General features: G+C 42.3%; 2 protein-coding genes across 2 annotated transcripts in view; one reads left to right on the plus strand and one right to left on the minus strand.

Annotated features, from left to right (window-relative positions):
- gnpda2 (glucosamine-6-phosphate deaminase 2) overlaps nt 1-14,381 on the minus strand; it is a 35,787-nt gene extending 21,406 nt beyond the window's left edge. Inside the window, exons 1-3 of the mRNA XM_063043219.1 lie at nt 14,285-14,381; nt 7,503-7,683; nt 1,967-2,068 (exon numbers count right to left, since the gene is read on the minus strand). Of these exons, the coding sequence (XP_062899289.1) occupies nt 1,967-2,068; nt 7,503-7,626 (226 nt within the window). The 5' untranslated portion in view covers nt 7,627-7,683; nt 14,285-14,381. The remainder of the gene's footprint in view (nt 1-1,966; nt 2,069-7,502; nt 7,684-14,284) is intronic.
- Nucleotides 13,516-24,662, plus strand: part of LOC134344057 (protein YIPF5-like) — a 55,395-nt gene continuing 44,248 nt past the window's right edge. Inside the window, exon 1 of the mRNA XM_063043215.1 lies at nt 13,516-13,634. Within this exon, the coding sequence (XP_062899285.1) occupies nt 13,584-13,634 (51 nt within the window). The 5' untranslated portion in view covers nt 13,516-13,583. The remainder of the gene's footprint in view (nt 13,635-24,662) is intronic.

The raw sequence follows: 24,662 nt of genomic DNA on the forward strand, positions 1-24,662 counted from the left end.
ATTGTTGCAGATAAATACAATAGGTCACCATTGTTGGCAGAATTTCAGATGGAGATGAGAGGGTGTAGAGGAGTGAGCTATACCAGTTAGTTGAGTGGCGTCGCAGCAACGATCTTGCACTCAACATCAGCAAGACCAAAGAGCTCACTGTGGACTTCAATAAGGGTAAGACAAGGGAACACAAACCAATCTTCAGAGGGATCAGAAGTGGAGCGAGAGAGTAATTTCAAGTTCTTGGGTTTCAATATCTCTGAGGACCTAACCTGGATGCAATATATTGATGCAGCTATAAAGGCGGCATAACAGCAGCTATATTTCATTAGAAGTTTGAGGAGATTTGGTTTGTCATCTGAAACACTTGCAAACTTCTACAAAAGTACCATGGAGAGCTTTCTGATTGGCTGCATATCCGTCTGGTATGGGGGGGGGTTACTGTACAAGAATGAAGTTGCAAAAACTGATAAAACTAGTCAGCTTCATCATGGGTATTAGCTTCAATAGTATCTAAGGCATCTTCAAGGAGATGCCTTAGGAAGATGACATTCATTATTAAGGATCCCCACCACCCAAGACTTGCCCCCTTCTCATTGCTACCTTTGAGACGGAGGTATAGAAGCCTGAAAGCACACACTCGGTGATTCAGGAACAGCTTCTTCCCATCTGCCGTCCAATTTCTAAATGAACATTGAACCCATGAACACCACCTCACTGCTTTTTTTAGGTTTTTATGCACTACTTATTTTAACTATTTACTATACACACACACATACATACACTTGCTGTAATTCAGTTTTTCCTCTATATTTTCATATATTTTATTGTACTGCTATCGTAAAGATAACAAATTTCATAACATATGCCAGTGATATTAAACCCGATTTTGATACAATTCACTCAAGCTTTTATCTGCATCAGCCCCAAACTTCAGAATTATACTCTACATACATAGTGCATGTATTTTAACATCAGCTATCAGGAAGAAAATGATATTTGTACTAATGCAATGCATATTTCAAATACTTTATAGGTCACATTTAATATCTTAAACTTAAATTCAAATGATCCCAAAAATAATTTTCTTTACCCTGCAGTCTGTTTTGACAGATGGATACACAGTAGGTTCCTGAAAGTAAATTGAAACTTCAATATGCAGAAGTTACGTAAAACTTGTTTTTCTCTAATACTGTTCCTCTCAGTTTAAAATATACAAAAATATTAACCAATTCCTTCTCCCCAAAACACATCTTGCAACAAACTTTGTTGGAAAAGACAGTTTGCAAACACTGGGAGAAAAGGAAGAGAATGCATTGATTCAGAGTTTTAAAAGGGAGAAAAAGGTAATTACACACTTTACATTCAAGCTGAGTACCCCCAAAGATAACCAACTTACTCTGGGCCAGCTGCATTACTCAAGTTTTTCATCAGCTAATAAATAGCTACTTTTATCCATTTAACAGCTTCAGCCAACATCCTGAAACATGGCAGGATTGAAAATTCACGCTGAAACAAGTGCATCACACTTCAAGCAGCATTTCCAAATACAATTAAATGCAGCTGTTTTTTTTTTAAATCAATGTTTTGCATGCAATTCTGTATATATAAATGAGCTGCTTGAGATACAATTGCCTTTAAATCTCTAGTCCTTTGCAGAATTTCTGAAAGGAATTGGGTTTGGGTAGTGTTGGGGACAGGACGGAAGGTATTTTATTATTTTAAATAGTAGTGGACAAGCTTTGGATGGTAATGTATTAGAAGGTCACATGGTTCATCTGGTCTGTCTCATCCCTCCTCTTCTCTTTGTATTTTCCCTCTCCTCAGTCAATCCTGATGCAGGATCTACACTCAAAAAGTTTGGGATGAACAACTTAAAACAAATTCAATCTGCAGCAGTTTTGATCTCAACCTTTTATTCTGCTGAAATGCCGACAAACATTTCACGTTGTGAATCTCACTCTAAGCGACTCACCAACATATTCGTCCATGTTGAACGTCTTCACATATTTAAATGAGAGATGGCCACTTTTATGATATTCAATCAGCTTTTTGTAACATCCAAAAGGCGTGCTCCCTGAATAAAAAAAAATTACAGTCTAATTTATATGTAAACAGCAAGTCATGCAACATCTATATAGCCACATGGCTTATTATAGCAAATTTTCACAAAACTGACAACAGTTAACATACAGTGCAGCTGCATTTAATTCTGATCGTATAATAGAAGGGAAGGAACCATTCAACTGAAATCATACAATTCAAGTGAAATCTAGGAGGAGGCGTACTTCAGACTTTTGAAGTACCTCTAGGGGTCAGGACTATCACACAGAATCCAAATCCCAAAAATATGTCGCCTTCTGAAACACACCCTATCCTCGTTATATGCGGGGGATACGGTCCTCGAAGTCGACACATAATGTGAATAATTATTTAAATGGAGAAAATAGGGATGCGTTCTGGAGGGCTTCCTAAATATGTTTTATCTGTAATTTATTCACATTTTCATACCAATATGACACAAAAGCAGTACCACAAGACAACATTTGTATTATATTTCATCAATTTAAGGTAATATTCAATGTAATAAATCATAGAAAGTTAACATCCTCGGGTGTACAGTACTCACCAACAGAGGCAGGTGTGTTCGCTCCGGGAGATAAGTGGTTGTGTGGTGTCAGACAGCTTTACATGGGTAGGGTGGATAGTTGTGGTCGTCAGGATCATATCAAGCACACACAGAAGGAAGACTCACAGAACTCTTAGAACTGCCAGCAGCAGAAGATAACACCGATTTGAAGAAAGTGGTGAGGGTTGTTTGCTTGGCAGCATTTTGTTTTTCAGCATAAATTTGCTTGTAGGGAAGAAGGGTTGACAGCAGGGAATGACTGAAATGCTGACTCCGATCTAAACTTGGGTTCATATCCATCGCCATTTGTGCCAAGTGTTCCGACTTCCACCATTCCCCACACCGTTGGTAAACTCCTGGGATTTTCAAAATCGTCTGTTGCTTGCAGTATCTGAGAGATAGTTCACCGTAAAAAAAAATGTGGATCACACCTTGATCAAGTGGTTGAATCAGTGATGTTGTGTTAGGCAGCAGGAAACGCACCGTTATGTTAGGATGAATGCTGTCCAAATGTTTAGGATGGGCTGGCGCATTGTCAAGCAACAAAAGAACTTTAAAGGCAAGATTCTGTTCTGGGCAGTAGCGTCCCAGAGCTGTGTTACCTTCAGCTGATGCTGCGCTGTTTATAATTTCCAACTTTTTTTCAAGTGTTAAAGTGGTTCTCTGCCACTCGGCTGATGGCCCAGGACGTGACATCGGACGCTTAGGAGGCATAGTTAAATATTTCAAGCACAAAATCACTGCACCTTAGGTGAAACCAACAAAAGTTTAAGAGCGCAAGATCGCGCATCCGCACCTTGCCAAAACCAATGCAAGACTGGCAGGAGTGAGACTGTGAGGAGTGCGCACCTGACTTGTATTGGTGGGAAAGCAGTGCTCCTCGCATAACTGTGAGTTTTGGACGCATATAAGGAGACGTTGGTAGAAATAGGTTCCTCGTGTAACTGTGAATCCGCATTGTCTGAAGATGCATATAATGAGGATAGGGTGTAATAAAGCATAGGTTCTAAATCAGACACTTACAGCTGGTCAGTTCATGCAGTGTCATTTGTCTGACAGCTACCTGATCTATAACTAGCGATTATAAATGTAAATAGGAGCTTGGCAACAAAGTGCAGGTAACAGCAAAATGAAAGTACAGAACATTCCGATTCAATCAAATTAGAACACTTGTTATTAATTTCTATTAATCTGATTAAGGATCCCCAATTCAAAAATTCACACACGGGGTAGGGGAGTGATAGCTATTTGACCCAATGCATTAATCTTTATCAACAATAGTAAAGGGAATTTTTTCAAAGATGGATCCCGAAAACCTTGCAAATGAAAGAGGAAGACCGATCAATTGAAATTGAGCGGGTACATAGAGCTCTAAGACCAAAACCACAAGATGACCAATATCCACGATCAATTTTAATCAAATTCTTAAGATTTCAAGACAAAGAAAGGATTTTACAGGCGGCTGCCCAAGCTGCCAAGAAGAGAAAAGGGCCACTGATGATAGAAGGGAAGAAAATTTTTTTCTATCCTGACATAAGTTATGAACTTTTGAAAAGAAGGAAGAAGTTTAATCCAGTGAAAAAAGCCCTATGGGATCACGGTTATCAATTTATATTGCGTTATCCTGCAACCTTGAAGATTTTTTTGGCTGGTGGAGAAAAAAGATTTTTTGACGATTACCGGAAAGCGGAGGAGTTTGTGCGAGATTCTTTGAATATTCACCAAATACAAGAATAAACCCAGGGGAGCGAGATGGATTGAAGATGAAGACTGGATCAAGGATTAGGCCTGTTGAATTTTTAGGCGGATGAATATATAAATATATTATTAATTATACGAGGGAGGGGAAGAAAGGTTAAAATTTGAGGAATACTAGCTGGGAATAATGACATTAATTTTTTTATATATATATACCATTTTTTGTTACGGGGGAGCTGGAAGAAATACTGACCAATCGCTACGTTATTCATGTGTGCAAGCATGGCAATAGCCACGACCCGCACAATGGAGAGGGGTAGTGTTGTGTATCTTTTCATTCACAACATTAGTGGGGGGGGGTATTTTGTTTTTTTCTTTTTTTGTATCTTATCTATCTTTTTGTTTTCTTTTTGCCTGGATAATTGGGAGGGAAACACATAGCAACATGGTGAAGTTCAAAAAGATTCCCCAGGGAACTATGAGAGTTGAGAAGCTAAGTAATGTTTTAGATTTTAAGAGATAAATATGAAACATTTTTGACTATTTGGAGCCCTTATTTACAGCTCCGATGATAAAGATCTTGGTTCCTTGGGGAAAGTAACAAATTTATATTAAATTTATTTTTAATCCCATGGAGCATGTGCAAACCTTTCAATCTTCAGGCAGTTCTTTTTTTCTGCTTTTTTTCTTTTCTCTTTAGGTAGGATTATATATCGGGGGGAAGGTTCAGGGGAGGTGGAGGGTAGGTATCATTTTCTCATGTATTCACTTTGAAAACTCAATAAAAATTATATATATATAAAAAAAACAATAATAAAGGGAGAAAGATTTTCAAGCCTTGTAGACTGGGATTCAAATACTTCAAAACCCAATTAAGATATGTGCTGCTATGCCTCTTAATTTCCATGCCCTTTTGTCCTCCAAGTGGCAATTTTCCAATGCTCTAATTCTCTGCAAAATACCTTGAATCTACAGTATGCCCTCTGCCTTTAGACTTCCTCACCAAGGCAGAGTTTTTTTTTGGAAAAACTCAGCTTTGTACTCAACTAAACCTTCCCTCAGGCACCCCTGTTCTAAATCCAATATACTCAATTAAAATTCCCATCTGGAAATGTTCTCAATTCTATACTACCTGCAATTCAATCAAGAGAAACCACAAGTTAGCACAGATATATTATGAGAGAACTTAAGTCAATAGAGAGGTTTATGATATGAAACCCACTACTCTGCTCTCTCTCTCTCTATATACGTGGCTGTGTGGCTAGGTACAGCTCAAATGCCATCTATATATTTGTCCATGACACCACAGTTGTTGGCAGAATCTCAGACAGCAATGAGGTGCGTACAGGAGGTGAGACAGATCAGCTGTTGCAACAAAACATTGCACTCAATGCCATCAAGACCAGGAACTGATTGTGGACTGAAGGAAGGGAAATCTGGGGAGCATACACAATCCTGCTTGAGCGATCAGCAGTAGAATGGATAAGCAGCTGCAGGTTTCTGGGACACAACATCCAGAACCAACACATTAGTGCAATGACGAAGGCATGCCAGTAGCTACAGTATACTTCATTAGGTGTTTGAGGAGACTTGGTATGTCACAAAAGAGAATATTCTGACTGGTTGCATAACTATCTGATATGGAAGTTCCAATGTGCTAGAATGAAAGTAACTGCAAAAGGCTGTAGATTTAGCCAGTGCCATCATGGACACAACATTCCGCATTATTGAAAACATCTTCAAGATGTGGTGCCTCCAGAAAGTGGCATCCATTATTAAGGACCCTCACCACCTGGGATAAATCCTTTTCCCATTACCACCATCAAGGAGGAGGTACAGAAGCCTGAAGACCACACAATGCTTTAGGAACAGTTTTACCCCTCTGCCATCAGATTTATAAATGGTCCATGAACACTATCTCATTATTCCATGTTTGCACTATTTATTTTTTGTAACTTATAATTCTTGTCTTGCACCATACTGCTGCCACAAAACAAATTTCATGACATATCAGTAATAATGAACCCAAATATGATTCCAAGACAGGGAGCCTTAATGTTGGAAGGAAGGGCAAGACGAATGAAATTATAAAAAATACCACAAACACACAACACCTCTGGAAAGAGGAACAGATACTGTTCAGGCCCTAGCCTTTCTCTTAGCTGTTTTTCTTACCACAGATGCTTTCAGACTTGCTGGGTATTTGCAGCATTTTAAGTTCTTATTTCAAATAGCCAGCATCTACAGTTATCTCGATTTATACTGAATGTAATTACAGAGCAGAATAAGTAGTAGATCTCGGAGGGATGAGGGCACGAGTTATTTGTCAATTTTAAACAGTCATAAGATGACCATCCCAGGACAACAAAGAACAGAGAAAGGTTGGCGAGGATTCAGTGGGGAAATGGATATGTATGCTTGTAACATCATTCGATAGTATTACCACTTTTGACTGCATGATTCCCAATAGTGGTACACTTATATTTATCCACCACAAAATGTCTTCCTTTAGAATACAGGTGTCCCCGCTTTCTGAACGTTCTCTTTATGACATTTCGCTTTTACAAAGGACCTATATTAGTACCCATTTTTGTTAACCAAAAGAGGATTTTTGCTTTTACGAAAAAAGATGCTCGCTTCAAACTTGTGTTTACCCCGAGAAAGACTACCATGACCATGAAGCCTTGCGCGGGCAGGTGTGTGTGCATGTGTGACGTATGAATGTGTGTACGTCTGCATGCGTGACGTGCAAATGCCTGTACATGTGCATGCGTGTACGTGCCGATTTTTTTTGACAAATCGATTTTGGCTCAAACTTCCCGATTCTGTGAAGTGAAACAACACTGTACATACATTATTTCTACTTTATATAGGCTGTGTATTTATCACATCATTGCTGCTTTCACTATATGTTAATGTTATTTTAGGTTTTATGTGCTATTTGGTATGATTTGGTAGGTTATTTTTTGGGTCTGGGGACGCTCAAAAAATTTTCCCATCTAAATTAATGGTAATTGCTTCGCTTTACACAATTTCGGCTTACAAACGGTTTCATAGGAACGCTCTACATTCAGCTAGTGGGGGAAACCTGTACAATAAACTATAGAAATGCTATTTAAAACATATCAAAACGGTTACAAATTTGAATAAAATAATCTCATTTGAGCTGAGCAGAAATGCATACCTGTAGGCAAACCCAAAGTAAAGTAACGATCTGGGCCTGGCCTGAATTGAACAATGGAATTGCAGATGTAACTGGCTGCCCATTCACTGGCCTTGTCATAGTCATCCAGAATAACCAACCGCATTGTAGTGAATAATCTCTCTCTCCCTCTCCAAGGAAAGATTGTCAGTCTCAGTTTGATCTGAAAACAAACCAATTCTACGGTCAATGTGATAGCTAATCTTTCAGCAGTTAAGATGTTTCAAGCATCTATTATACATTAATAACTTAAAATGAAAATTTTCAAGTACAAGTAAAAACAAATTGGTTATGGAATTAGGTTTTTCTTGCTACAGGTTAAATTCTATCTTTAGTTCTCTATTCAATGCCTGAACAAAAAAATCACGCTAAAAAAACTTAGCTTTTTAGTGTTCCGGATCCAATTTTTAATCCTCAATAAACCTTTCAACATTATGTACATGCAAAATCTTTTTTAGGATTTACATCATTTTCCTTAGGATCACCAAATTCAGACAACATGACCATAAATTACACATTTGCCACAATTTGTAGATGGTGGTTGGCATCTGTCTGTCTCAAAGGACAGTGGGCGATGATCAGCATCATAAGCTTGGGTGGAAAAAATTAGTAAATACACATTGGCAAAAACAGGATACATCTAAGATATTCATTGTCAACTACTAGGTACAATCATTAGGTGACAGAGTCAGGTATAAAACGCAGAGGCCTCAAAAATCAGTCCAAGTGGAAGAGCAAGAATTACAACTGAATTGTACTTGAACAATTCTATCAAGTAGAAGAATGCTCAAAGATAAAGACAATATACCATAAGATTATAGGGAAAATGTGAAAAAATTACCTTGGCAGGCATTAAAACTTAGATAACATAGATAAAATAAAATAGAGCTGGAGATATTCAACAGATCAGGTAGCATACAAGAGAGGAACTTCTCTCTCCATATATGCTGTCTGACCTACTGCACTTAGTGTTTTCACTTTTCTTTCTGTTTTTCATATTCTGGCCCAGTATCAGCATACCTCACTTTAACGAAGGGAACTGGCAATGTCATTTGACTCAAATGTAAGTCAGAATGAAACAATGGAAATCCCTGGTAGGCCAGGTTGCAGTACAGTTGAGAGCATTTGGAAAAAAAAATTGCCTCCAATGTGATACTGCCATGGCCACAAGGAAGTACAGTAGATCTGAGTAAGGTTTAATATCATTGATATAGGTCATGAAATTTGTTAACTTTATGGCTGCAGTACAATGAAATACACAATTAATATCAAGAAAACTGAAAGAAGTATAAGCCACACACACAAAATGCTGGAGGAACTCAGTAGGCCAAGCAGCATCTAGGAAGAGTACAGTCGACATTTCAGGTCAACACCCATTTAAAACCTTGACAAACTTCTACAGATGTGCAGTGGAGAGTATACTGACTAGTTGCATCATGGGCTGATATGGAAACACCAAAGCCCTTGAGTGGAAAATAAGTAGTAATTTAGCCCAATCCATCACGGGAAAGCAGCATCCATCAAGGACCCCCACCCCACCATCCGGGCTATGCTTTCTTCTCATTGCTGCCATCAGGTCGGGGGTACAGGAGCCTCAGGATCCACACTACAAGTTATTACCCCTCAACCATCAGGCTTCTGAAGCAGAGGGGATAACTTCACTCACTCCAACATCGAACTGTTCCCTCAACTAATGGACTCATTCCCAAGGACTCTTCATCTCATGGTCTCAATATTTATTATTCTTATTTTGTTTTGTACTGCACAATTTGTTGCTTTTTGCACATTGGTTGTTGTCTATCTTATATGCAGTTTTCATTGATTCTGTAGTGTTTCATTGTACTGTGAATACCCGCAAGAAAATAAATCTCAGGGTTGTACATGTACTTTACTCTTGCTTCATTAAACAAACTTTTTAGAACCTATTAATGACAATAATTATGAAACTAAATTTTAATTACATGCACATAAAAGGATCTCTGGTATTTTGAACTTTTGCTTCACCCAGGATATCTTTCTGAACTCTTTATCTAATCACTTTTGAAAATTTTCAAAGGAGCAAAAAAAATTAACAAGCTTAACAAGTAGACCTATTGTTTCAGCTTGTACCTGCCCCACTGAACTCGTATTTGCATACCTCAGCTCAGTTTTATCTCCCCAGTTCAGTCCCTTCCTACCTACATCAGTGACATGTGGCATGCTCTTGATCTTTTCAATGAGTTCAAGTTCTCTTATTTTCACCATGGATGTCCAGTCCCTATACACCTCCATCCCCACCAAGGCGGCCTCAGTGCTCTCAATTTCTCTCTGGACAACAGGACCGACCAGTTCCCCTCCACTACCACTCTCCTTTGTCTAGCAAACTAGTCCTCACTTTCAATAATTTCTGCTTTGGCTCCTCCCACGTCCTTCAAACAAAAGGTGTAGGCTTGGCCAGTTGCATGGGTCCCAGCTGTGCCTGCCCTTTTGTCGGCTACGGGGAACAGTCTATGCTCCAATGACTGCACTGGTGCTGCTTTCTGCACCCATACAGTGCTCGTCGACTTCATCAACTTTGCCTCCAACTTCCACCCTGCCCTCAAATTTACCAGGTCCATTTCCGACACCTCCCTCCCCTTTCTCCATCTCTCTGTCTGCTTCTCCTGACATCGCTTATCTGTTATAAACCCACTGACTCTTACAGCTACCTGGGCCATACTTCTTCCCACCCTGTTACTTGTAAAAATGCCATCCCCTTCTCTCAATTCCTGTCTCCACCACATCTGCTCTCAGGATGAGGCCTTTCATTCCAGAATGAAGGTGATGTCCTCCTCTTTCAAAGGAAGGGTCTTTCCTTCCTCCACCATCACCGCGGCCCTCAACCGCATCTCTTCTTTTTCACGCACATCTGCCCTCACTCCCCTCCCGCCACCTCACCAGGGATAGGGTTCCTCTTGTCCTCAGCTATCACCCCACATGCCTTCGCGTCTAGCACATAATTAACTCTCCATCATCTCCAATGGGATCCCACCACCAAGCACATCTTTCCCCACCATTTTCTGCTTTCCGCAGGGATCGTTCCCTACGCAACTCCCTTGTACATTCATCCCTCTCCACCGATTATCCTTGCAAGCAGAACAAGTGCTACACCTCCTCCCTCACTACCAATCAGGACCCCAAAAAGTCCTTCCAGGTGAAGTAATACTTCATCTGTGAGTCTGCTGGGGTCATAAACTGTGTCTGGTGCTCCCGGTGTGGCCTCCTGTATATCGGTGAGACTTGACGTAGATTGCGAGACCACTTCGCTGAGTAGCTAGGCGCTGTCCGCCAGAAAAAGCAGGATCTCCCATTTTAATTCCACTTCCCATTCTGACATATCGTTCCATGGCCTCCTCTACAATTGTCTAGAGGCCACACCCAGGTTGGAGGAGCAACACTTTATATTCTGTCTAGGTAGCCTCCAACCTGATGGAATTAACATCAATTTCTCAAACTTCCAGTAATGCCCCCCCCTCTCTATTTCCTATCCCCCTTTTCCTCTCACCTTGTCTCCTTGCCTATCCATCACCTCCCTCTGGTGCTCCTCCCACTTTCTCACTCTTCCATGGCCTTCTGTCCTCTCCTATTAGATTCCCCCTTCTCCAGCTGAGTATCTCTTTCATGAATCAACTTCCCAACTGCTCCTGGTTTCATCTATTACCTTGTGTTTCTCCCTCCCCTCCCCCCGCATCTAACCCTGACTCATCTTTATTGCTCCAATCCTGCTGAAGGGCCTCGGCCCAAAACGTCGACTATACCTGCTGAGTTCCTCCTGCATTTTGTGTGTGTCACTTGGATTTCCAGCATCAGCAGATTTTCTCGTTTGCAAACAAGTCAGTATAGTTATTCTTGCTGCAAGTTACACAATCTGAGATACAGGAACTGGGGATGGGATCCTGTCAAACTGGGCACCTCCTCTAAAACTATAATATCTATTTATTGAGATAAGCCATTCGAGCCATGCTGCCCAGCAACTCCTGACTGAACCCTAGACTAATCACAGGACAATTTACAATGACCAATTAACCTACCAACGAGCAAGCCTTTGGACTGCGGGAGGAATGCCATGCGGTCACAGGGAGAACATACTCCATACAGCACAGGCGGCGGTTGGAAATTAACCCTGGTCGCTGGTACTGTAAAGCGCTGTGCTAACCACTACACTACCATGCCACTCATTACAGTTAGATGTCAAATGAGACTTTTCAAATACACAAAGTTGTGATTTGCTCAGGACAGCTGCATCCCTATCTGCAGATTTTCTCTTGTTGCATCCCCGTATTATTTTGGGAGAACAGCTACCTACAGTTTCAGATTTATTTATCACATGTATATCAAAATATTCAATGAAATGCACCCCAACCCTGAACTGTTCCCACAACTAATGAATGGACTCACTTCCAAGGACTCTTCATCTCATGGGCTCAATATTTATTATGTTTTGTTTTGTACTGCACAGTTTGTCTTTTGCACATTGCTTGTTGTGCAAAACCAGTGTGAACAACCAGTACACCAAAGTACGTGCTAGGAGCAGCCTGCAAGTGTCACCATGCTTCCAGCGCCAACATGGCAAGCCCACAATGCTCCATAGAACAACCGGAGCAGTAACAGCCCCTTACCCCAAATAGCCATGGAGGCCAGCAGCCCCTTTCCCATCACTCTCACTCACACACCCAGACAGGTCTCCAAGCCCAGTAAAGGCCACCTCCTGGCTTCCAGTCTTTGTCCCCAGTTTCTCAGGCAATGGGTCTCTAGATTCGGACTTCAGACCAGGACACCGATCAGGGGTTTCACCTGGCCTCGATTTCCGGACTTGCATGGAACATGATGCACTTTCACACACGATTGACAGTCACACAGGAAGTGTTCCAAGAACTCCAGGGGTTTAAGGTACAAGGCTTTCAGATTACATAGCTTCTGATTACACACCAAGGATGATGCAAAGTTCAACAAGAACACTAGAAATAGCAGACTAACTGAAATCATGTTTGTTCTTTTATCTCAGGACCACGCACCTAAATTACGAACATTTGAATTTGAAGAACTAGGCCATTATTTTACTTCAGTGCCATTTTCAGACACTAACCCCACATCTTGATTCCCCTAAAAATCTCCATATTGAATATACTCAGTAAGTGATATTCTATTATCTTGTACAATAGGTGGACTGCTGACCTAACAATCTATCTCATCATGATCTTCCAGTTTACTGCTTACCTGGACTGCAACTTTCTTTACAGCTCTCACACTTTAATCTGCATTGTGATTGTTTTATCTCTTCTTCCTCAGTGCACAGTGTAATGATTTGATCTGAATGAACAGTATGCAAGGCAAGCTTTTCATTGCATCTCAGTACATGTGGCACTGATACACTGATAGCAATACCCATGCACTAAGTATAGACAGTCAGAGGGGAGGCTGGTTTTGATGATGTGCTCCACTATACCTACAACTCTGTCGTTTCTTGTGGACAAGGGCAGATCAGTTGCCATACCAAACCATTTTGCATCAATAAATATTGGCAAAGACCTGGCAGATGCATTGTGGGGAAAATTGTGTTCTTTTATCTCAGGATCACTCTCCTGAATGATGAACATTTGAATCTGGAGGGTTACGACGAGACAGAATCTATCCTTGAGAGGAAAGCTTTACTGGCCTCCGTCCAATAAAATAGTAGCACAATAAGACCATAAGACATAAAAACAGAACAAGGCTGTTTGGCCCATCATGTCTACTCCACCATTTGATTATGACTTATTCTCCCTCTCAACTCCATTCTCTTACCTTCTCCCCGAAACCTCTGACACCTTTACTAGTCAACAGCTCGTCATCCTCTGTTTTAAATACACCCAACAACTTGGCCTCCACGGCTGTTTGTGGTAATGATTAACCACCCTCTGGCTAAATTTGCTGTTCTTAAAGTATGTTGCTTTGTTCTGAGGCTCTGTCCTTTGATCACAGACTTTCACACTATGTGAAATATTCTTTCCACATCCACTATATCTAGGCCCAGTAGGCTTCAATGAGAATTATAGTTCATTCATAATGAAGGACCTCATCCACCCTGGATATTCTCTGTTCATCCTCCTATATCAGGTAAGCCTGAAAATATGTACCACCCTTTTCAAGGCCAGCTTCTACCCTACTGATACAAGACTATTAAATACTACCCAGCATGATAAACTGGTCTCAGCCTCACAATTTACATGGTTATGATCTTGCACCTTATTGTTCACCTGCACCGCACTTTCTCAGTATTATTAATATTTTACCTTGGATTACTTGAATGTACTATCTATTGAACTGATCTGTATGAACAGTACGCAAGGCAATTATTCTCAGTATTATGATAACAACCCAATTCTTATCTATTTACTAGCCTGTCCACATTCCCATTTCTTGCCCAAGCGGGTCTGCGACCTGCTGATAATACAAACCAACCACTAACTAGGACACACTAGGATGCGAGGTCAGGAGCCAGACATTACCCCCTTTAGTCTCAGGTGGCAAACCCGCTCGCTGGGTAGGAACAACTCGATGACAATCCTCCGACCTGACACTCCCGCCACCACCCACACCACCAATCTCGGGGGAAAGGGGGCCACGATCCCAACAGCCTTTCCCACACCTTCGGGGCTGCAATCAACCTCACCCGCGCCATCTCAACCAACCGCTGCCACCCCCAATTCCAGTGCTGTCCTCCCACCGCAGCGGCACCACCCTTTCCCCCCGGTCACACAGCTCACCGTCCGCTCGGTACACCTGGATCACGAGACTCCGCGATCACATGATCACACTTCCACAAATGACAACCACGCGGCTCAGCTGACGTCACCTCCGGCCGGAATACGCGGAACATTTGAAATTTAGTTTGCGTTCTCGCTATTTCTGAAAGGGGAATTAATTTAAAAAAAAAACTGCAGCAGCGGTAATTTGGGCAGACGGTGCAAAGTACTGTCTGCTGTGTAGAGAGTTAGTGGCAAAATCGCACTTAATCGTAATATTGTTATAAAGCAGCCAATGGGAATTTAGTTCAGATTCGTTGTAAAGATCGTTCCATGGGAGGTGTGGTTCTTGTTGTAATGTTGCTCCTCCCTTCTGTCAAACTTCCGTGAAGGTGGCGTTAAAATTCTCAGAACTGCGACTGCACTGTCACTGAATGCAAAGTAATTGAACAGACGAGACGATGGGCACAAGAGATCCTGCAAATGCTGGAAATAAGACCGGAGGACCAGGATCAGAATTAGGGTATTTGGCCCATTGAGAGGGCTCCACCATTCCTTCATGGCTGATTTATCATCCCTCCCAACCGCATTCTCCTGCTTTCTTCCCTGACTAATCGAGAACCTATCAAACATTTATTATCGAAGTATATATGCAGTATACAACCAACAAACATCACAGTTGCTGGTGAACGCAGCAGGCCAGGCAGCATCTCTACGAAGAGGTACAGTCGACGTTTCGGGCCGAGACCCTTCGTCAGGACTAACTGAAGGAAGAGCTAGTAAGAGATTTGAAAGTGGGAGGGGGAGATCCAAAATGATAGGAGAAGACAGGAGGGGGAGGGATGGAGCCAAGAGCTGGACAGGTGATAGGCAAAAGGGGATACGAGAGGATCATGGGACAGGAGGTCCGGGAAGAAAGACGTGGCGGGGGGGGGGGAACCCAGAGGATGGGCAAGGGGTATATTCAGAGGGACAGAGGGAGAAAAAGGAGAGTGAGAGAAAGAATGTGTGTATAAAAATAAGTAACAGATGGGGTACGAGGGGGAGGTGGGGCATCAGCGGAAGTTTGAGAAGTCAATGTTCATGCCATCAGGTTGGAGGCTACCCAGACGGAATATAAGGTGTTGTTCCTCCAACCTGAGTGTGGCTTCATCTTTACAGTAGAAGAGGCCGTGGTTAGACATGTCAGAATGGGAATGGGACATGGAATTAAAATTTGTGGCCTCTGGGAGATCCTGCTTTCTCTGGCGGACAGAGCGTAGGTGTTCAGCAAGGCGATCTCCCAGTCTGCGTTGGGTCTCGCCAATATATAGAAGGCCACATCGGGAGCACCGGACGCAGTATATCACCCCAGCCGACTCACAGGTGAAGTGTCGCCTCACCTGGAAGGACTGTCTGGGGCCCTGAATGGTAGTAAGGGAGGAAGTGTAAGGGCATGTGTAGCACTTGTTCCGCTTACAAGGATAAGTGCCAGGAGGAAGATCAGTGGGGAGGGATGGTGGGATGAATGGACAAGGGAGTCGCGTAGGGAGCGATCCCTGCGGAAAGCGGGGGGGGGAGGGAAAGATGTGCTTAGTGGTTGGATCCCTTTGGAGGTGGCGGAAGTTACGGAGAATAATATATTGGACCTGGAGGGTGGTAGGTGAGGACCAGGGGAACCCTATTCCTAGAGGGGTGGCGGGAGGATGGAGTGAGAGCAGATGTGCGTGAAATGGGGGAGGTGCGTTTGAGAGCAGAGTTGATGGTGGAGGAAGGGAAGCCCCTTTCTTTAAAAAAGGAGGACATCTCCCTCATCTTGGACACATGCCCTTACACCTCCACCCTTACCACCATTCAGGGCCCCAAACAGTCCTTCCAGGTGAAGCAACACTTCACCTGTGAGTCGGCCGGGGTGATATACTGCGTCCGGTGGTCCCTATGTGGCCTTCTATATATTGGCGAGACCCAACGCAGACTGGGAGATCGCCTTGCTGAACACCTACGCTCTGTCCGCCAGAGAAAGCAGGATCTCCCAGTGGCCACACATTTTAATTCCACATCCCATTCCCATTCTGAAATGTCTATCCACGGCCTCCTCTACTGTAAAGATGAAGGCACACTCAGGTTGGTGGAACAACACCTTATATTCCGTCTGGGTAGCCTCCAACCTGATGTCACGAACATTGACTTCTCAAACTTCCGCTAATGCCCCACCTCCCCCTCGTTCCCCATCCGTTATTTATTTATATACACACATTCTTTCTCTCACTCTCCTTTTTCTCCCTCTGTCCCTCTGACTATACCCCTTGCCCATCCTCTGGGTTTTTCCCCCCATCCACCTTTTCCTTCTCCCTGGGCCTCCTGTCCCATGGTCCTCTCATATCCCCTTTGCCAATCACATGTCCAGCTCTTGGCTCCATCCCTCCCCCTCCTGTCTTCTCCTATCATTTTCAATCTCCCCCTCCCCCTCCCACTTTCAAATCTCTTACTAGCTCTTCCTTCAGTTAGTCCTGACGAAGGGTCTCGGCCCAAAACGTCGACTGTGCCTCTTCCTAGAGATGCTGCCTGGCCTGCTGTGTTCACCAGCAACTCTGATGTGTGTTGCTTGAATTTCCAGCATCTGCAGATTTCCTCGTGTTTGCAGTATACATCCCTGGGATTCTTCTTCCATCTGCTTTAAATATACTCAATGACTTGGTCTCCATAGCTATCCTTGCCAGTAAATTACAGATTCACCACCCTCTGGCTAAAGAAATTCCAACTCACCTCTGATGGGACGTCCTTGCATTCTAAGGCTGTGCCCTCTGGTCCGAGACTTACCTTCTATTGGAAACATTCTCTCTACATCCACTCTTTCTAGGCCTTTCAATATTCCATAGATTTCAATATCTTCCCTCATTCTTTTAAACTCCAGAGAGAACAAGCCCAGAGAACCAAACACTCCTCAGACATTAACCCTTTCACTACTGGAAGCATTCTCGTGAACCTCCTCTGGACCTTTTCTAATGCCAGTACACCCTTTGTTAGGTATGGAGCCTAAAACTGCGCACAATACTCCATGTGTGGTCTGAGCAATGCCTTATAGCCTCAGCATCACATCCTTGCTCTTATATTCTTGTCCTCTTGAAATGAATGCTAATATTGCTTTTGTACTGTTGCTCAAATCTTGAGCAACTCCCACAAGATGCTGAAGGATCTCAGCATGACAGGAAGCTTCTATGAAGAAAGACAAAGATGCCCACAAATTGCTAACTGCACCACATGTGTTTGGAGTGTGGAAGGAATCCAGAGTACCTCTTGGAAATCCACGCGGTCACAGGGAGAGCACATAAACTCATTTTAGACAGCAGCGGGAATTGAACCCAGTTTACCGATCGCTGGTATTGTAGAGCTATGCGACTGTGTCACCGCAATGTGATCATGGCTGATCTATCTAAAGAGCAATGTATTGAGGGCCAAGAACCAATCCCTGGAGTACTCCAGTAGTTACATACCTTCAGCCTAAAATAAACCCATTTAATCCAACTCTCTTTTCTATGTCCATGCTTACACACTTTCTTCAATATTCTCAGTGAAAGCAGATATTGATGATGAAATTTGCTATGTCAGCATGGCGTGGTATTGATTGAGGAAAAGTGCATTGGGAGATCAAGAACTTGTGCCTGGACTGTTGTCTCCCAGGCAACAGTGCTCTCCTGCTCTCCTTTATGCTTCTGAGATGTGTACTGCCTGGTGCATGCACCTCAAGGCATTTAAAAGGTTCAAGCAGTTCTTTCTTTGCAAAAATCATCAAAATTGCAGGAAAGGTCAATGACCCAATATTAGTGGCCTCTCTGGCATCTTCAGCAATGATGCTCAAATTGCTCCCAGTCTGCTCCGTTGGAGAGGTACAGGATTTGTATATCCAACTCCAGAATTTCAAAATAGACACTATTCTAAGCTCTATCGTTGACTAAGATTACCTGGCAGACAGAAGAAAAGATTCAAGGGTGTCTTCAAACCTCATTGGAAATACCCCAAAGAGGAGGAGGAGTTTTGTGTTGAGAATCTTAAGTTGCACTAGGACTATACATAGACTGTATACAGCGGAAGTAATTTATCAAGAGAAATTCTGCAGATGCTGGAAATCCATGTAACACACACAAAATGTTGGAGGAACTCAGCAGGTCAGGCAGCATCTATGGTAGTGATTCCCAAAGGGAGTGGTACCGCTATTCAAGGGGGTGGGTACGTGTCCTAAAGGGGTGTTAGGGGAAATAGAAGTCATCGGGGGTGTTGAAGAATCTTGGGGGGCGGGGTGTTGGTAAGTGGCACCCTAACTTGAGGCATGAGACCTGACTGACTTAGTAGAGCAGGCATTTGCAAAACAACAGGATTAGGCACTGAAGACAGGAACAACCATAGCTCTGCTGGTGGCGAGCACTCGTCATCATAACGCATTGGAAACTTGACAATTTCATCTGACCGCACCAACCAAACAGACATTATTGGGGATGCATAAATATAGCAACCAGGGTGCCCAACGGTTCCCTTTGACTCATGGCACGGATCAAGTTCATGCAATTTAACTGTTGGAAGGTCAAGTAAACCCTCTTAACTTCCTCTACAGAACTATGGAAAACAGGTTGCACAATAATATAGTGCCAACTGGAATCAAACGGTGAAATAGAACCAATCAGTGAACCTGCCAACCCCGAGGATTCCTCTTGAGGTGTTCCAAAGCGACCTCGGTTTCATATGGGTGGTCAACACCACCTTTCGGGATTATGAGACCTTACATGATTGGTCAATCACGCTAACTGGAATAGTATAAAGGTAGCTTGCCGAACACCAGCTGTATCCTGACTAACATTCAAATGCCAATCTGAACCCTTGTCAACATAATTTTCGCTGTTGTGATCTTCTTCATCTTTGCCTGGCCTTTCCTATGCATGCCACTACCATTGTTCCAACCTTGTCAACTCACTGCTGTCATCAACATCTGATAGGCGTTCTCAGTTTGTGTTCATTATTGATGGATAAATACGTATGGTTTGATCTCTATGAGTCTGAGGGTGGTGAAGCCTTGAATTTTAATCCTACAAAGAAACAGAAAGTGCATCAATACAATGTTACGTACTTGGAGTATGGTTTTATTCCATTCCCATCAGCTCAGCAATGCCCCATGTGTCTTATTCGTAATACTGTACTGTCTAATGAAACCATCAAGATTGCAGGGAGCATTTGAAAAGTATTGCACACTCAAGTCATTGGCCAAGTTAACTAAAAGTTACATTGATAGTGATCTTGTTGCTTCTTATAACATTTCCCAAATGATAGCAAAGTGTGGAAAATCTCATACAATTGGTGAAAGATTAATAATGCCTGCTATATCAGAAGTGCTCACCACTGTTCTTAAAATAGATACCAGTATTTTAAAATCAATTCCCCCGAGTAATAACTCTGTAGCTCGTATTGACAAAAATCAGTGAAGACATTGAGTATCACCTATGCACAGAGCTACATTAAACAGAATTTGGGATACAACTGGATGAGTCAACTGTGCAAGACAACAAGGCATTGCTAACGGCATATGTACAGTTTATCAAAAATGGAAAAGTTTATGAAGAGATTCTCTAGTAAGAAGTTAAAAGCAAATATCAACAGAGAATCAATCTACAATGAGCTTAAAACGTATATTGAGGATAAAAGTATTTTGATTACGAACATGATTTCTTGTGCAACAGGTGGAGAACCATATATGACAGGTCAGCATGCTGGTTTAGTGGCATTTATGAAAAAAGAAATTCCAAGTCTATTTGCATTCCACTGTGTAATTCATCATCAACATCTCATAGCCAAAAACTTCAGCCAGCGACTTCTCAAGCATGATTCTTGTAATATCTGCTATCAACAAAATTAAAGCTCATCCATTAAGTAGCAGAATATTTCACCAGTTATGCCAAGATAACAATGAAGAGTTTGAACGCTTGTTTCTTCACATTGAGGTGTACTGGCTGTCAAAAGGCTGCTGCTTAAAACAATACTTTGACCTTTTCGATGTTGTGATTGAATTTTTGCTCAAAGTCGACAAGAGCTTGGGAAACATAATTGAACTACGTGGAGTTGTGGCATACCTCGCCGAACTACATGACAAAATGAACATTCAAAATATGAAACTGCAGGGTGAGAATTTCCATTTTATCCAGGCAAAAAGTGCAGTGACTACTTTTAATGGAAAACTGGACATTTATAAGCAAAACAAGAGGAGAAGAATGTTCTCAGTTTCCCTGCATGGAAAGTATGGCACTCTCAGTCACAGACAGTGATTTGTAAGAGTACTGCTTACACCTGCAGACATTGAAGAAGGATTGATTCAAGGATATGAACAATGTGGAAATTCTGGACTGGGTAAATAAGCCATTCCTTTGCAAGGTGGAAGAACAGGAAGAAAGCTTGCAAGGAGGAATTATCAAAGTTCAGAATGATGAAAAAGGAAAAATGCTTTTCAAAAATATTGGCTTTTGTGGTATGTGGCTGCACTGTCATATGAAGTTTCCTGGTCTTTGGAGAAGAGCCAAACTGTTCTTCATTGCACTTCCATCCTCCTACCTACCTTGTGGAGAGAAGCTTCAGTGCAGTGAGCCACATACTCACAAAAAACAGAAACCACTTGGCCATTGTTATGCATGGGGACTTAAGGCTTTTACTGTCACAAGTTGAAGCAGATATTTCAAACCTTGCTAAAAACCATCAAGCTCAAGGATCACATTGATATCAAAGTTGCTGTACAGGGCACAGGTACTGTGTAAGCTAGGTTTAAAGACAAATAAAAATTCAAAGCAGAATAATTTTTCTCATGTTAGCTTATGGTGGACAAGTTTTTACACTATGGGGGTGCCGGAAGTATATTATGCCCAAGAAGGGTGTTGGCAAGAATGAAAGTGCTTTAGTTGGATGTTGGGCTAAAAAAGGTTGGGAATCACCGATCTATGGAAAAGAGTAAACAGTCAATGTTTCAGGCTGAGACCTTTCATCATGACAGAAGTGATGAAATGATAAGAATGGCCGTGGGGTATTCAGGGGTTCATTTAATGGGTGGAGGTGTTCATCAGCTTATTGCTTGGGGAAGGTAACGGTTTTTGAGTCTGGTGGTCCTGGGGTGGATGCTATGTAGTTTCCTCCTTGACGGAAGTGGGACAAACAGTCCATAAGCAGAGTAGGTGGGACCCTTCATTATGTTACTGGCCCTTTTTCGGCATCTTTCTATATATGTGTGTGTGTGTATATATATCCTTATTGGCCGTTGATGTGTTGGGCAGTGTTAACTACCTGTCGCAGAGCTTTCCTGTCTGTCGCAGTGTAGTTTCTATACCACGCAGCTATGCAGCAATTTAGGATGCTCTCTACAGCATATCTGTAGAATGATGTGAGAATAGATGTGCATAGTCCAGCTCTCTTCAGCATCCTCAGAAAGTAGTGGCATTGGTGAGCTTTTCTAATTGTGCAGGATGTGTTCTGGGACCATGAGAGGTTGTGTGTGATGTGCACTCCCAGGAAAGTGGTGAAGAAGAAGCTGAAACCATATTGCTGAAATGTAATTGCTATATATTTACTAAACTTGGCAGTATGGGTGCTATGCATTCTATGAATTTCGTAATATGTTTACCATAATTATGTATAAAGCTTCTCGCTTGAAAGGAGGACCACTGACTTTATACTTTGCCTGAACTCTAATTACCACAAGTGCAGCATCAAAGTTGTTCCAATTATTGTCACATCAGGTGATTACATTCCTTTTTAATTAATAGTAGAACTGGTAAAATATAGGCTGTTAATATTTTTTTGCCTCACCTCCATGAAATAAAATCTTTTGTACTTTCTATGTTTGCCATATTCCCACCACCACCCTCTGTACACTGGTAGAGTCACGTTTTTTTTTTAAGAAAACGTGACTATACCACCGTGCAAGAGTTTGGTAATTCCTCACCTGATATGTAGTATTGCACCCCATCTCATACCACTCTCCCCTCCAAACACAACCAGTGGCCATCAGCCATCCCCAACCAGAGCTCTAAACGAGCAGCAAGAAAACTTCCTGAGATTGTCATCAACACCATGGTGTTGTGCCTATTGTCTGTAACCGCAAAAGTGCACTGAAGCCTCTAAGCATAGACTTGCAGTGTTCAAATTGAGGTTGATAAGGTGATGAAGGAAAAGGATCTACATGACAATTTGTTCACATTAAACAGTAGTGAGGATCAAGAGCGTGATGATTTTTAAATTTTATAAGGCAAGATCTGGGTTATAGAAACATAGAAACATAGAAAATAGGTGCAGGAGTAGGCCATTCGGCCCTTCGAGCCTGCACCGCCATTTATTATGATCATGGCTGATCATCCAACTCAGAACCCCGCCCCAGCCTTCCCTCCATACCCCCTGACCCCTGTAGCCACAAGGGCCATATCTAACTCCCTCTTAAACATAGCCGATGAACTGGCCTCAACAGATTGCTGTGGCAGAGAATTCCACAGATTCACCACTCTCTGTGTGAAGAAGTTTTTCCTAATCTCGGTCCTAAAAGGCTTCCCCTCTATCCTCAAACTGTGACCCCTCGTTCTGGACCTCCCCAACATCGGGAACAATCTTCCCGCATCTAGCCTGTCCAATCCCTTTAGGATCTTATACGTTTCAATCAGATCCCCCCTCAATCTTCTAAATTCCAACGAGTACAAGCCCAGTTCATCCAGTCTTTCTTCATATGAAAGTCCTGCCATCCCAGGAATCAATCTGGTGAACCTTCTTTGTACTCCCTCTATGGCAAAGATGTCTTTCCTCAGATTAGGGGACCAAAACTGCACACAATACTCCAGGTGTGGTCTCACCAAGGCCTTGTACAACTGCAGTAGTACCTCCCTGCTCCTGTACTCGAATCCTCTCGCTATAAATGCCAGCATACCGTTCGCCTTTTTCACCGCTAGCTGTACCTGCATGCCCACTTTCAATGACTGGTGTATAATGACACCCAGGTCTCGTTGCACCTCCCCTTTTCCTAATCAGCCACCATTCAGATAATAATCTGTTTTCCTATTTTTGCCACCAAAGTGGATAACTTCACATTTATCCACATTAAATTGCATCTGCCATGAGTTTGCCCACTCACCCAACCTATCCAAGTCACCCTGCATCCTCTTAGCATCCTCCTCACTGCTAACACTGCCACCCAGCTTCGTGTCATCCGCAAACTTGGAGATGCTGCATTTAATTCCCTCATCCAAGTCATTAATATATATTGTAAACAACTGGGGTCCCAGCACTGAGCCTTGCGGTACCCCACTAGTTACCGCCTGCCATTCTGAAAAGGTCCTGTTTATTCCCACTCTTTGCTTCCTGTCTGCTAACCAATTCTCTATCCACATCGATACCTTACCCCCAATACCATGTGCTTTAAGTTTGCACACTAATCTCCTGTGTGGGACCTTGTCAAAAGCCTTTTGAAAATCCAAATATACCACATCCACTGGTTCTCCCCTATCCACTCTACTAGTTACATCCTCAAAAAATTCTATGAGATTCGTCAGACATGATTTTCCTTTCACAAATCCATGCTGACTTTGTCCGATCATTTCACCGCTTTCCAAATGTGCTGTTATCACATCCTTGATAACTGACTCCAGCAGTTTCCCCACCACCAACGTTAGGCTAACCGGCCTATAATTCCCCGGTTTCTCTCTCCCTCCTTTTTTAAAAAGTGGGGTTACATTAGCCACCCTCCAATCCTCAGGAACTAGTCCAGAATCTAACGAGTTTTGAAAAATTATCACTAATGCATCCACTATTTCTTGGGCTACTTCCTTAAGCACTCTAGGATGCAGATCATCTGGCCCTGGGGATTTATCTGCCTTCAATCCCTTCAATTTACCTAACACCACTTCCCTACTAACATTTATTTCACTCAGTTCCTCCATCTCACTGGACCCTCTGTCCCTTACTATTTCTGGAAGATTATTTATGTCCTCCTTAGTGAAGACAGAACCAAAGTAATTATTCAATTGGTCTGCCATGTCCTTGCTCCCCATAATCAATTCACCTGTTTCTGTCTGCAGGGGACCTACATTTGTCTTTACCAGTCTTTTCCTTTTTACATATCTATAAAAGCTTTTACAGTCCATTTTTATGTTCTCTGCCAGTTTTCTCTCATAATCTTTTTTCCCCTTCCTAATTAAGCCCTTTGTCCTCCTCTGCTGAACTCTGAATTTCTCCCAGTCCTCAGGTGAGCCACTTTCTCTGGCTAATTTGTATGCTACTTCTTTGGAATTGATACTATCCCTAATTTCTCTTGTCAGCCACGGGTGCACTACCTTCCTTGATTTATTCTTTTGCCAAACTGGGATGAACAATTGTAGTTCATCCATGCAACCGTTAAATGCTTGCCATTGCA

Source organism: Mobula hypostoma, chromosome 3 (assembly GCF_963921235.1).
Source record: "Mobula hypostoma chromosome 3, sMobHyp1.1, whole genome shotgun sequence".
NCBI lineage: Eukaryota > Metazoa > Chordata > Chondrichthyes > Myliobatiformes > Myliobatidae > Mobula > Mobula hypostoma.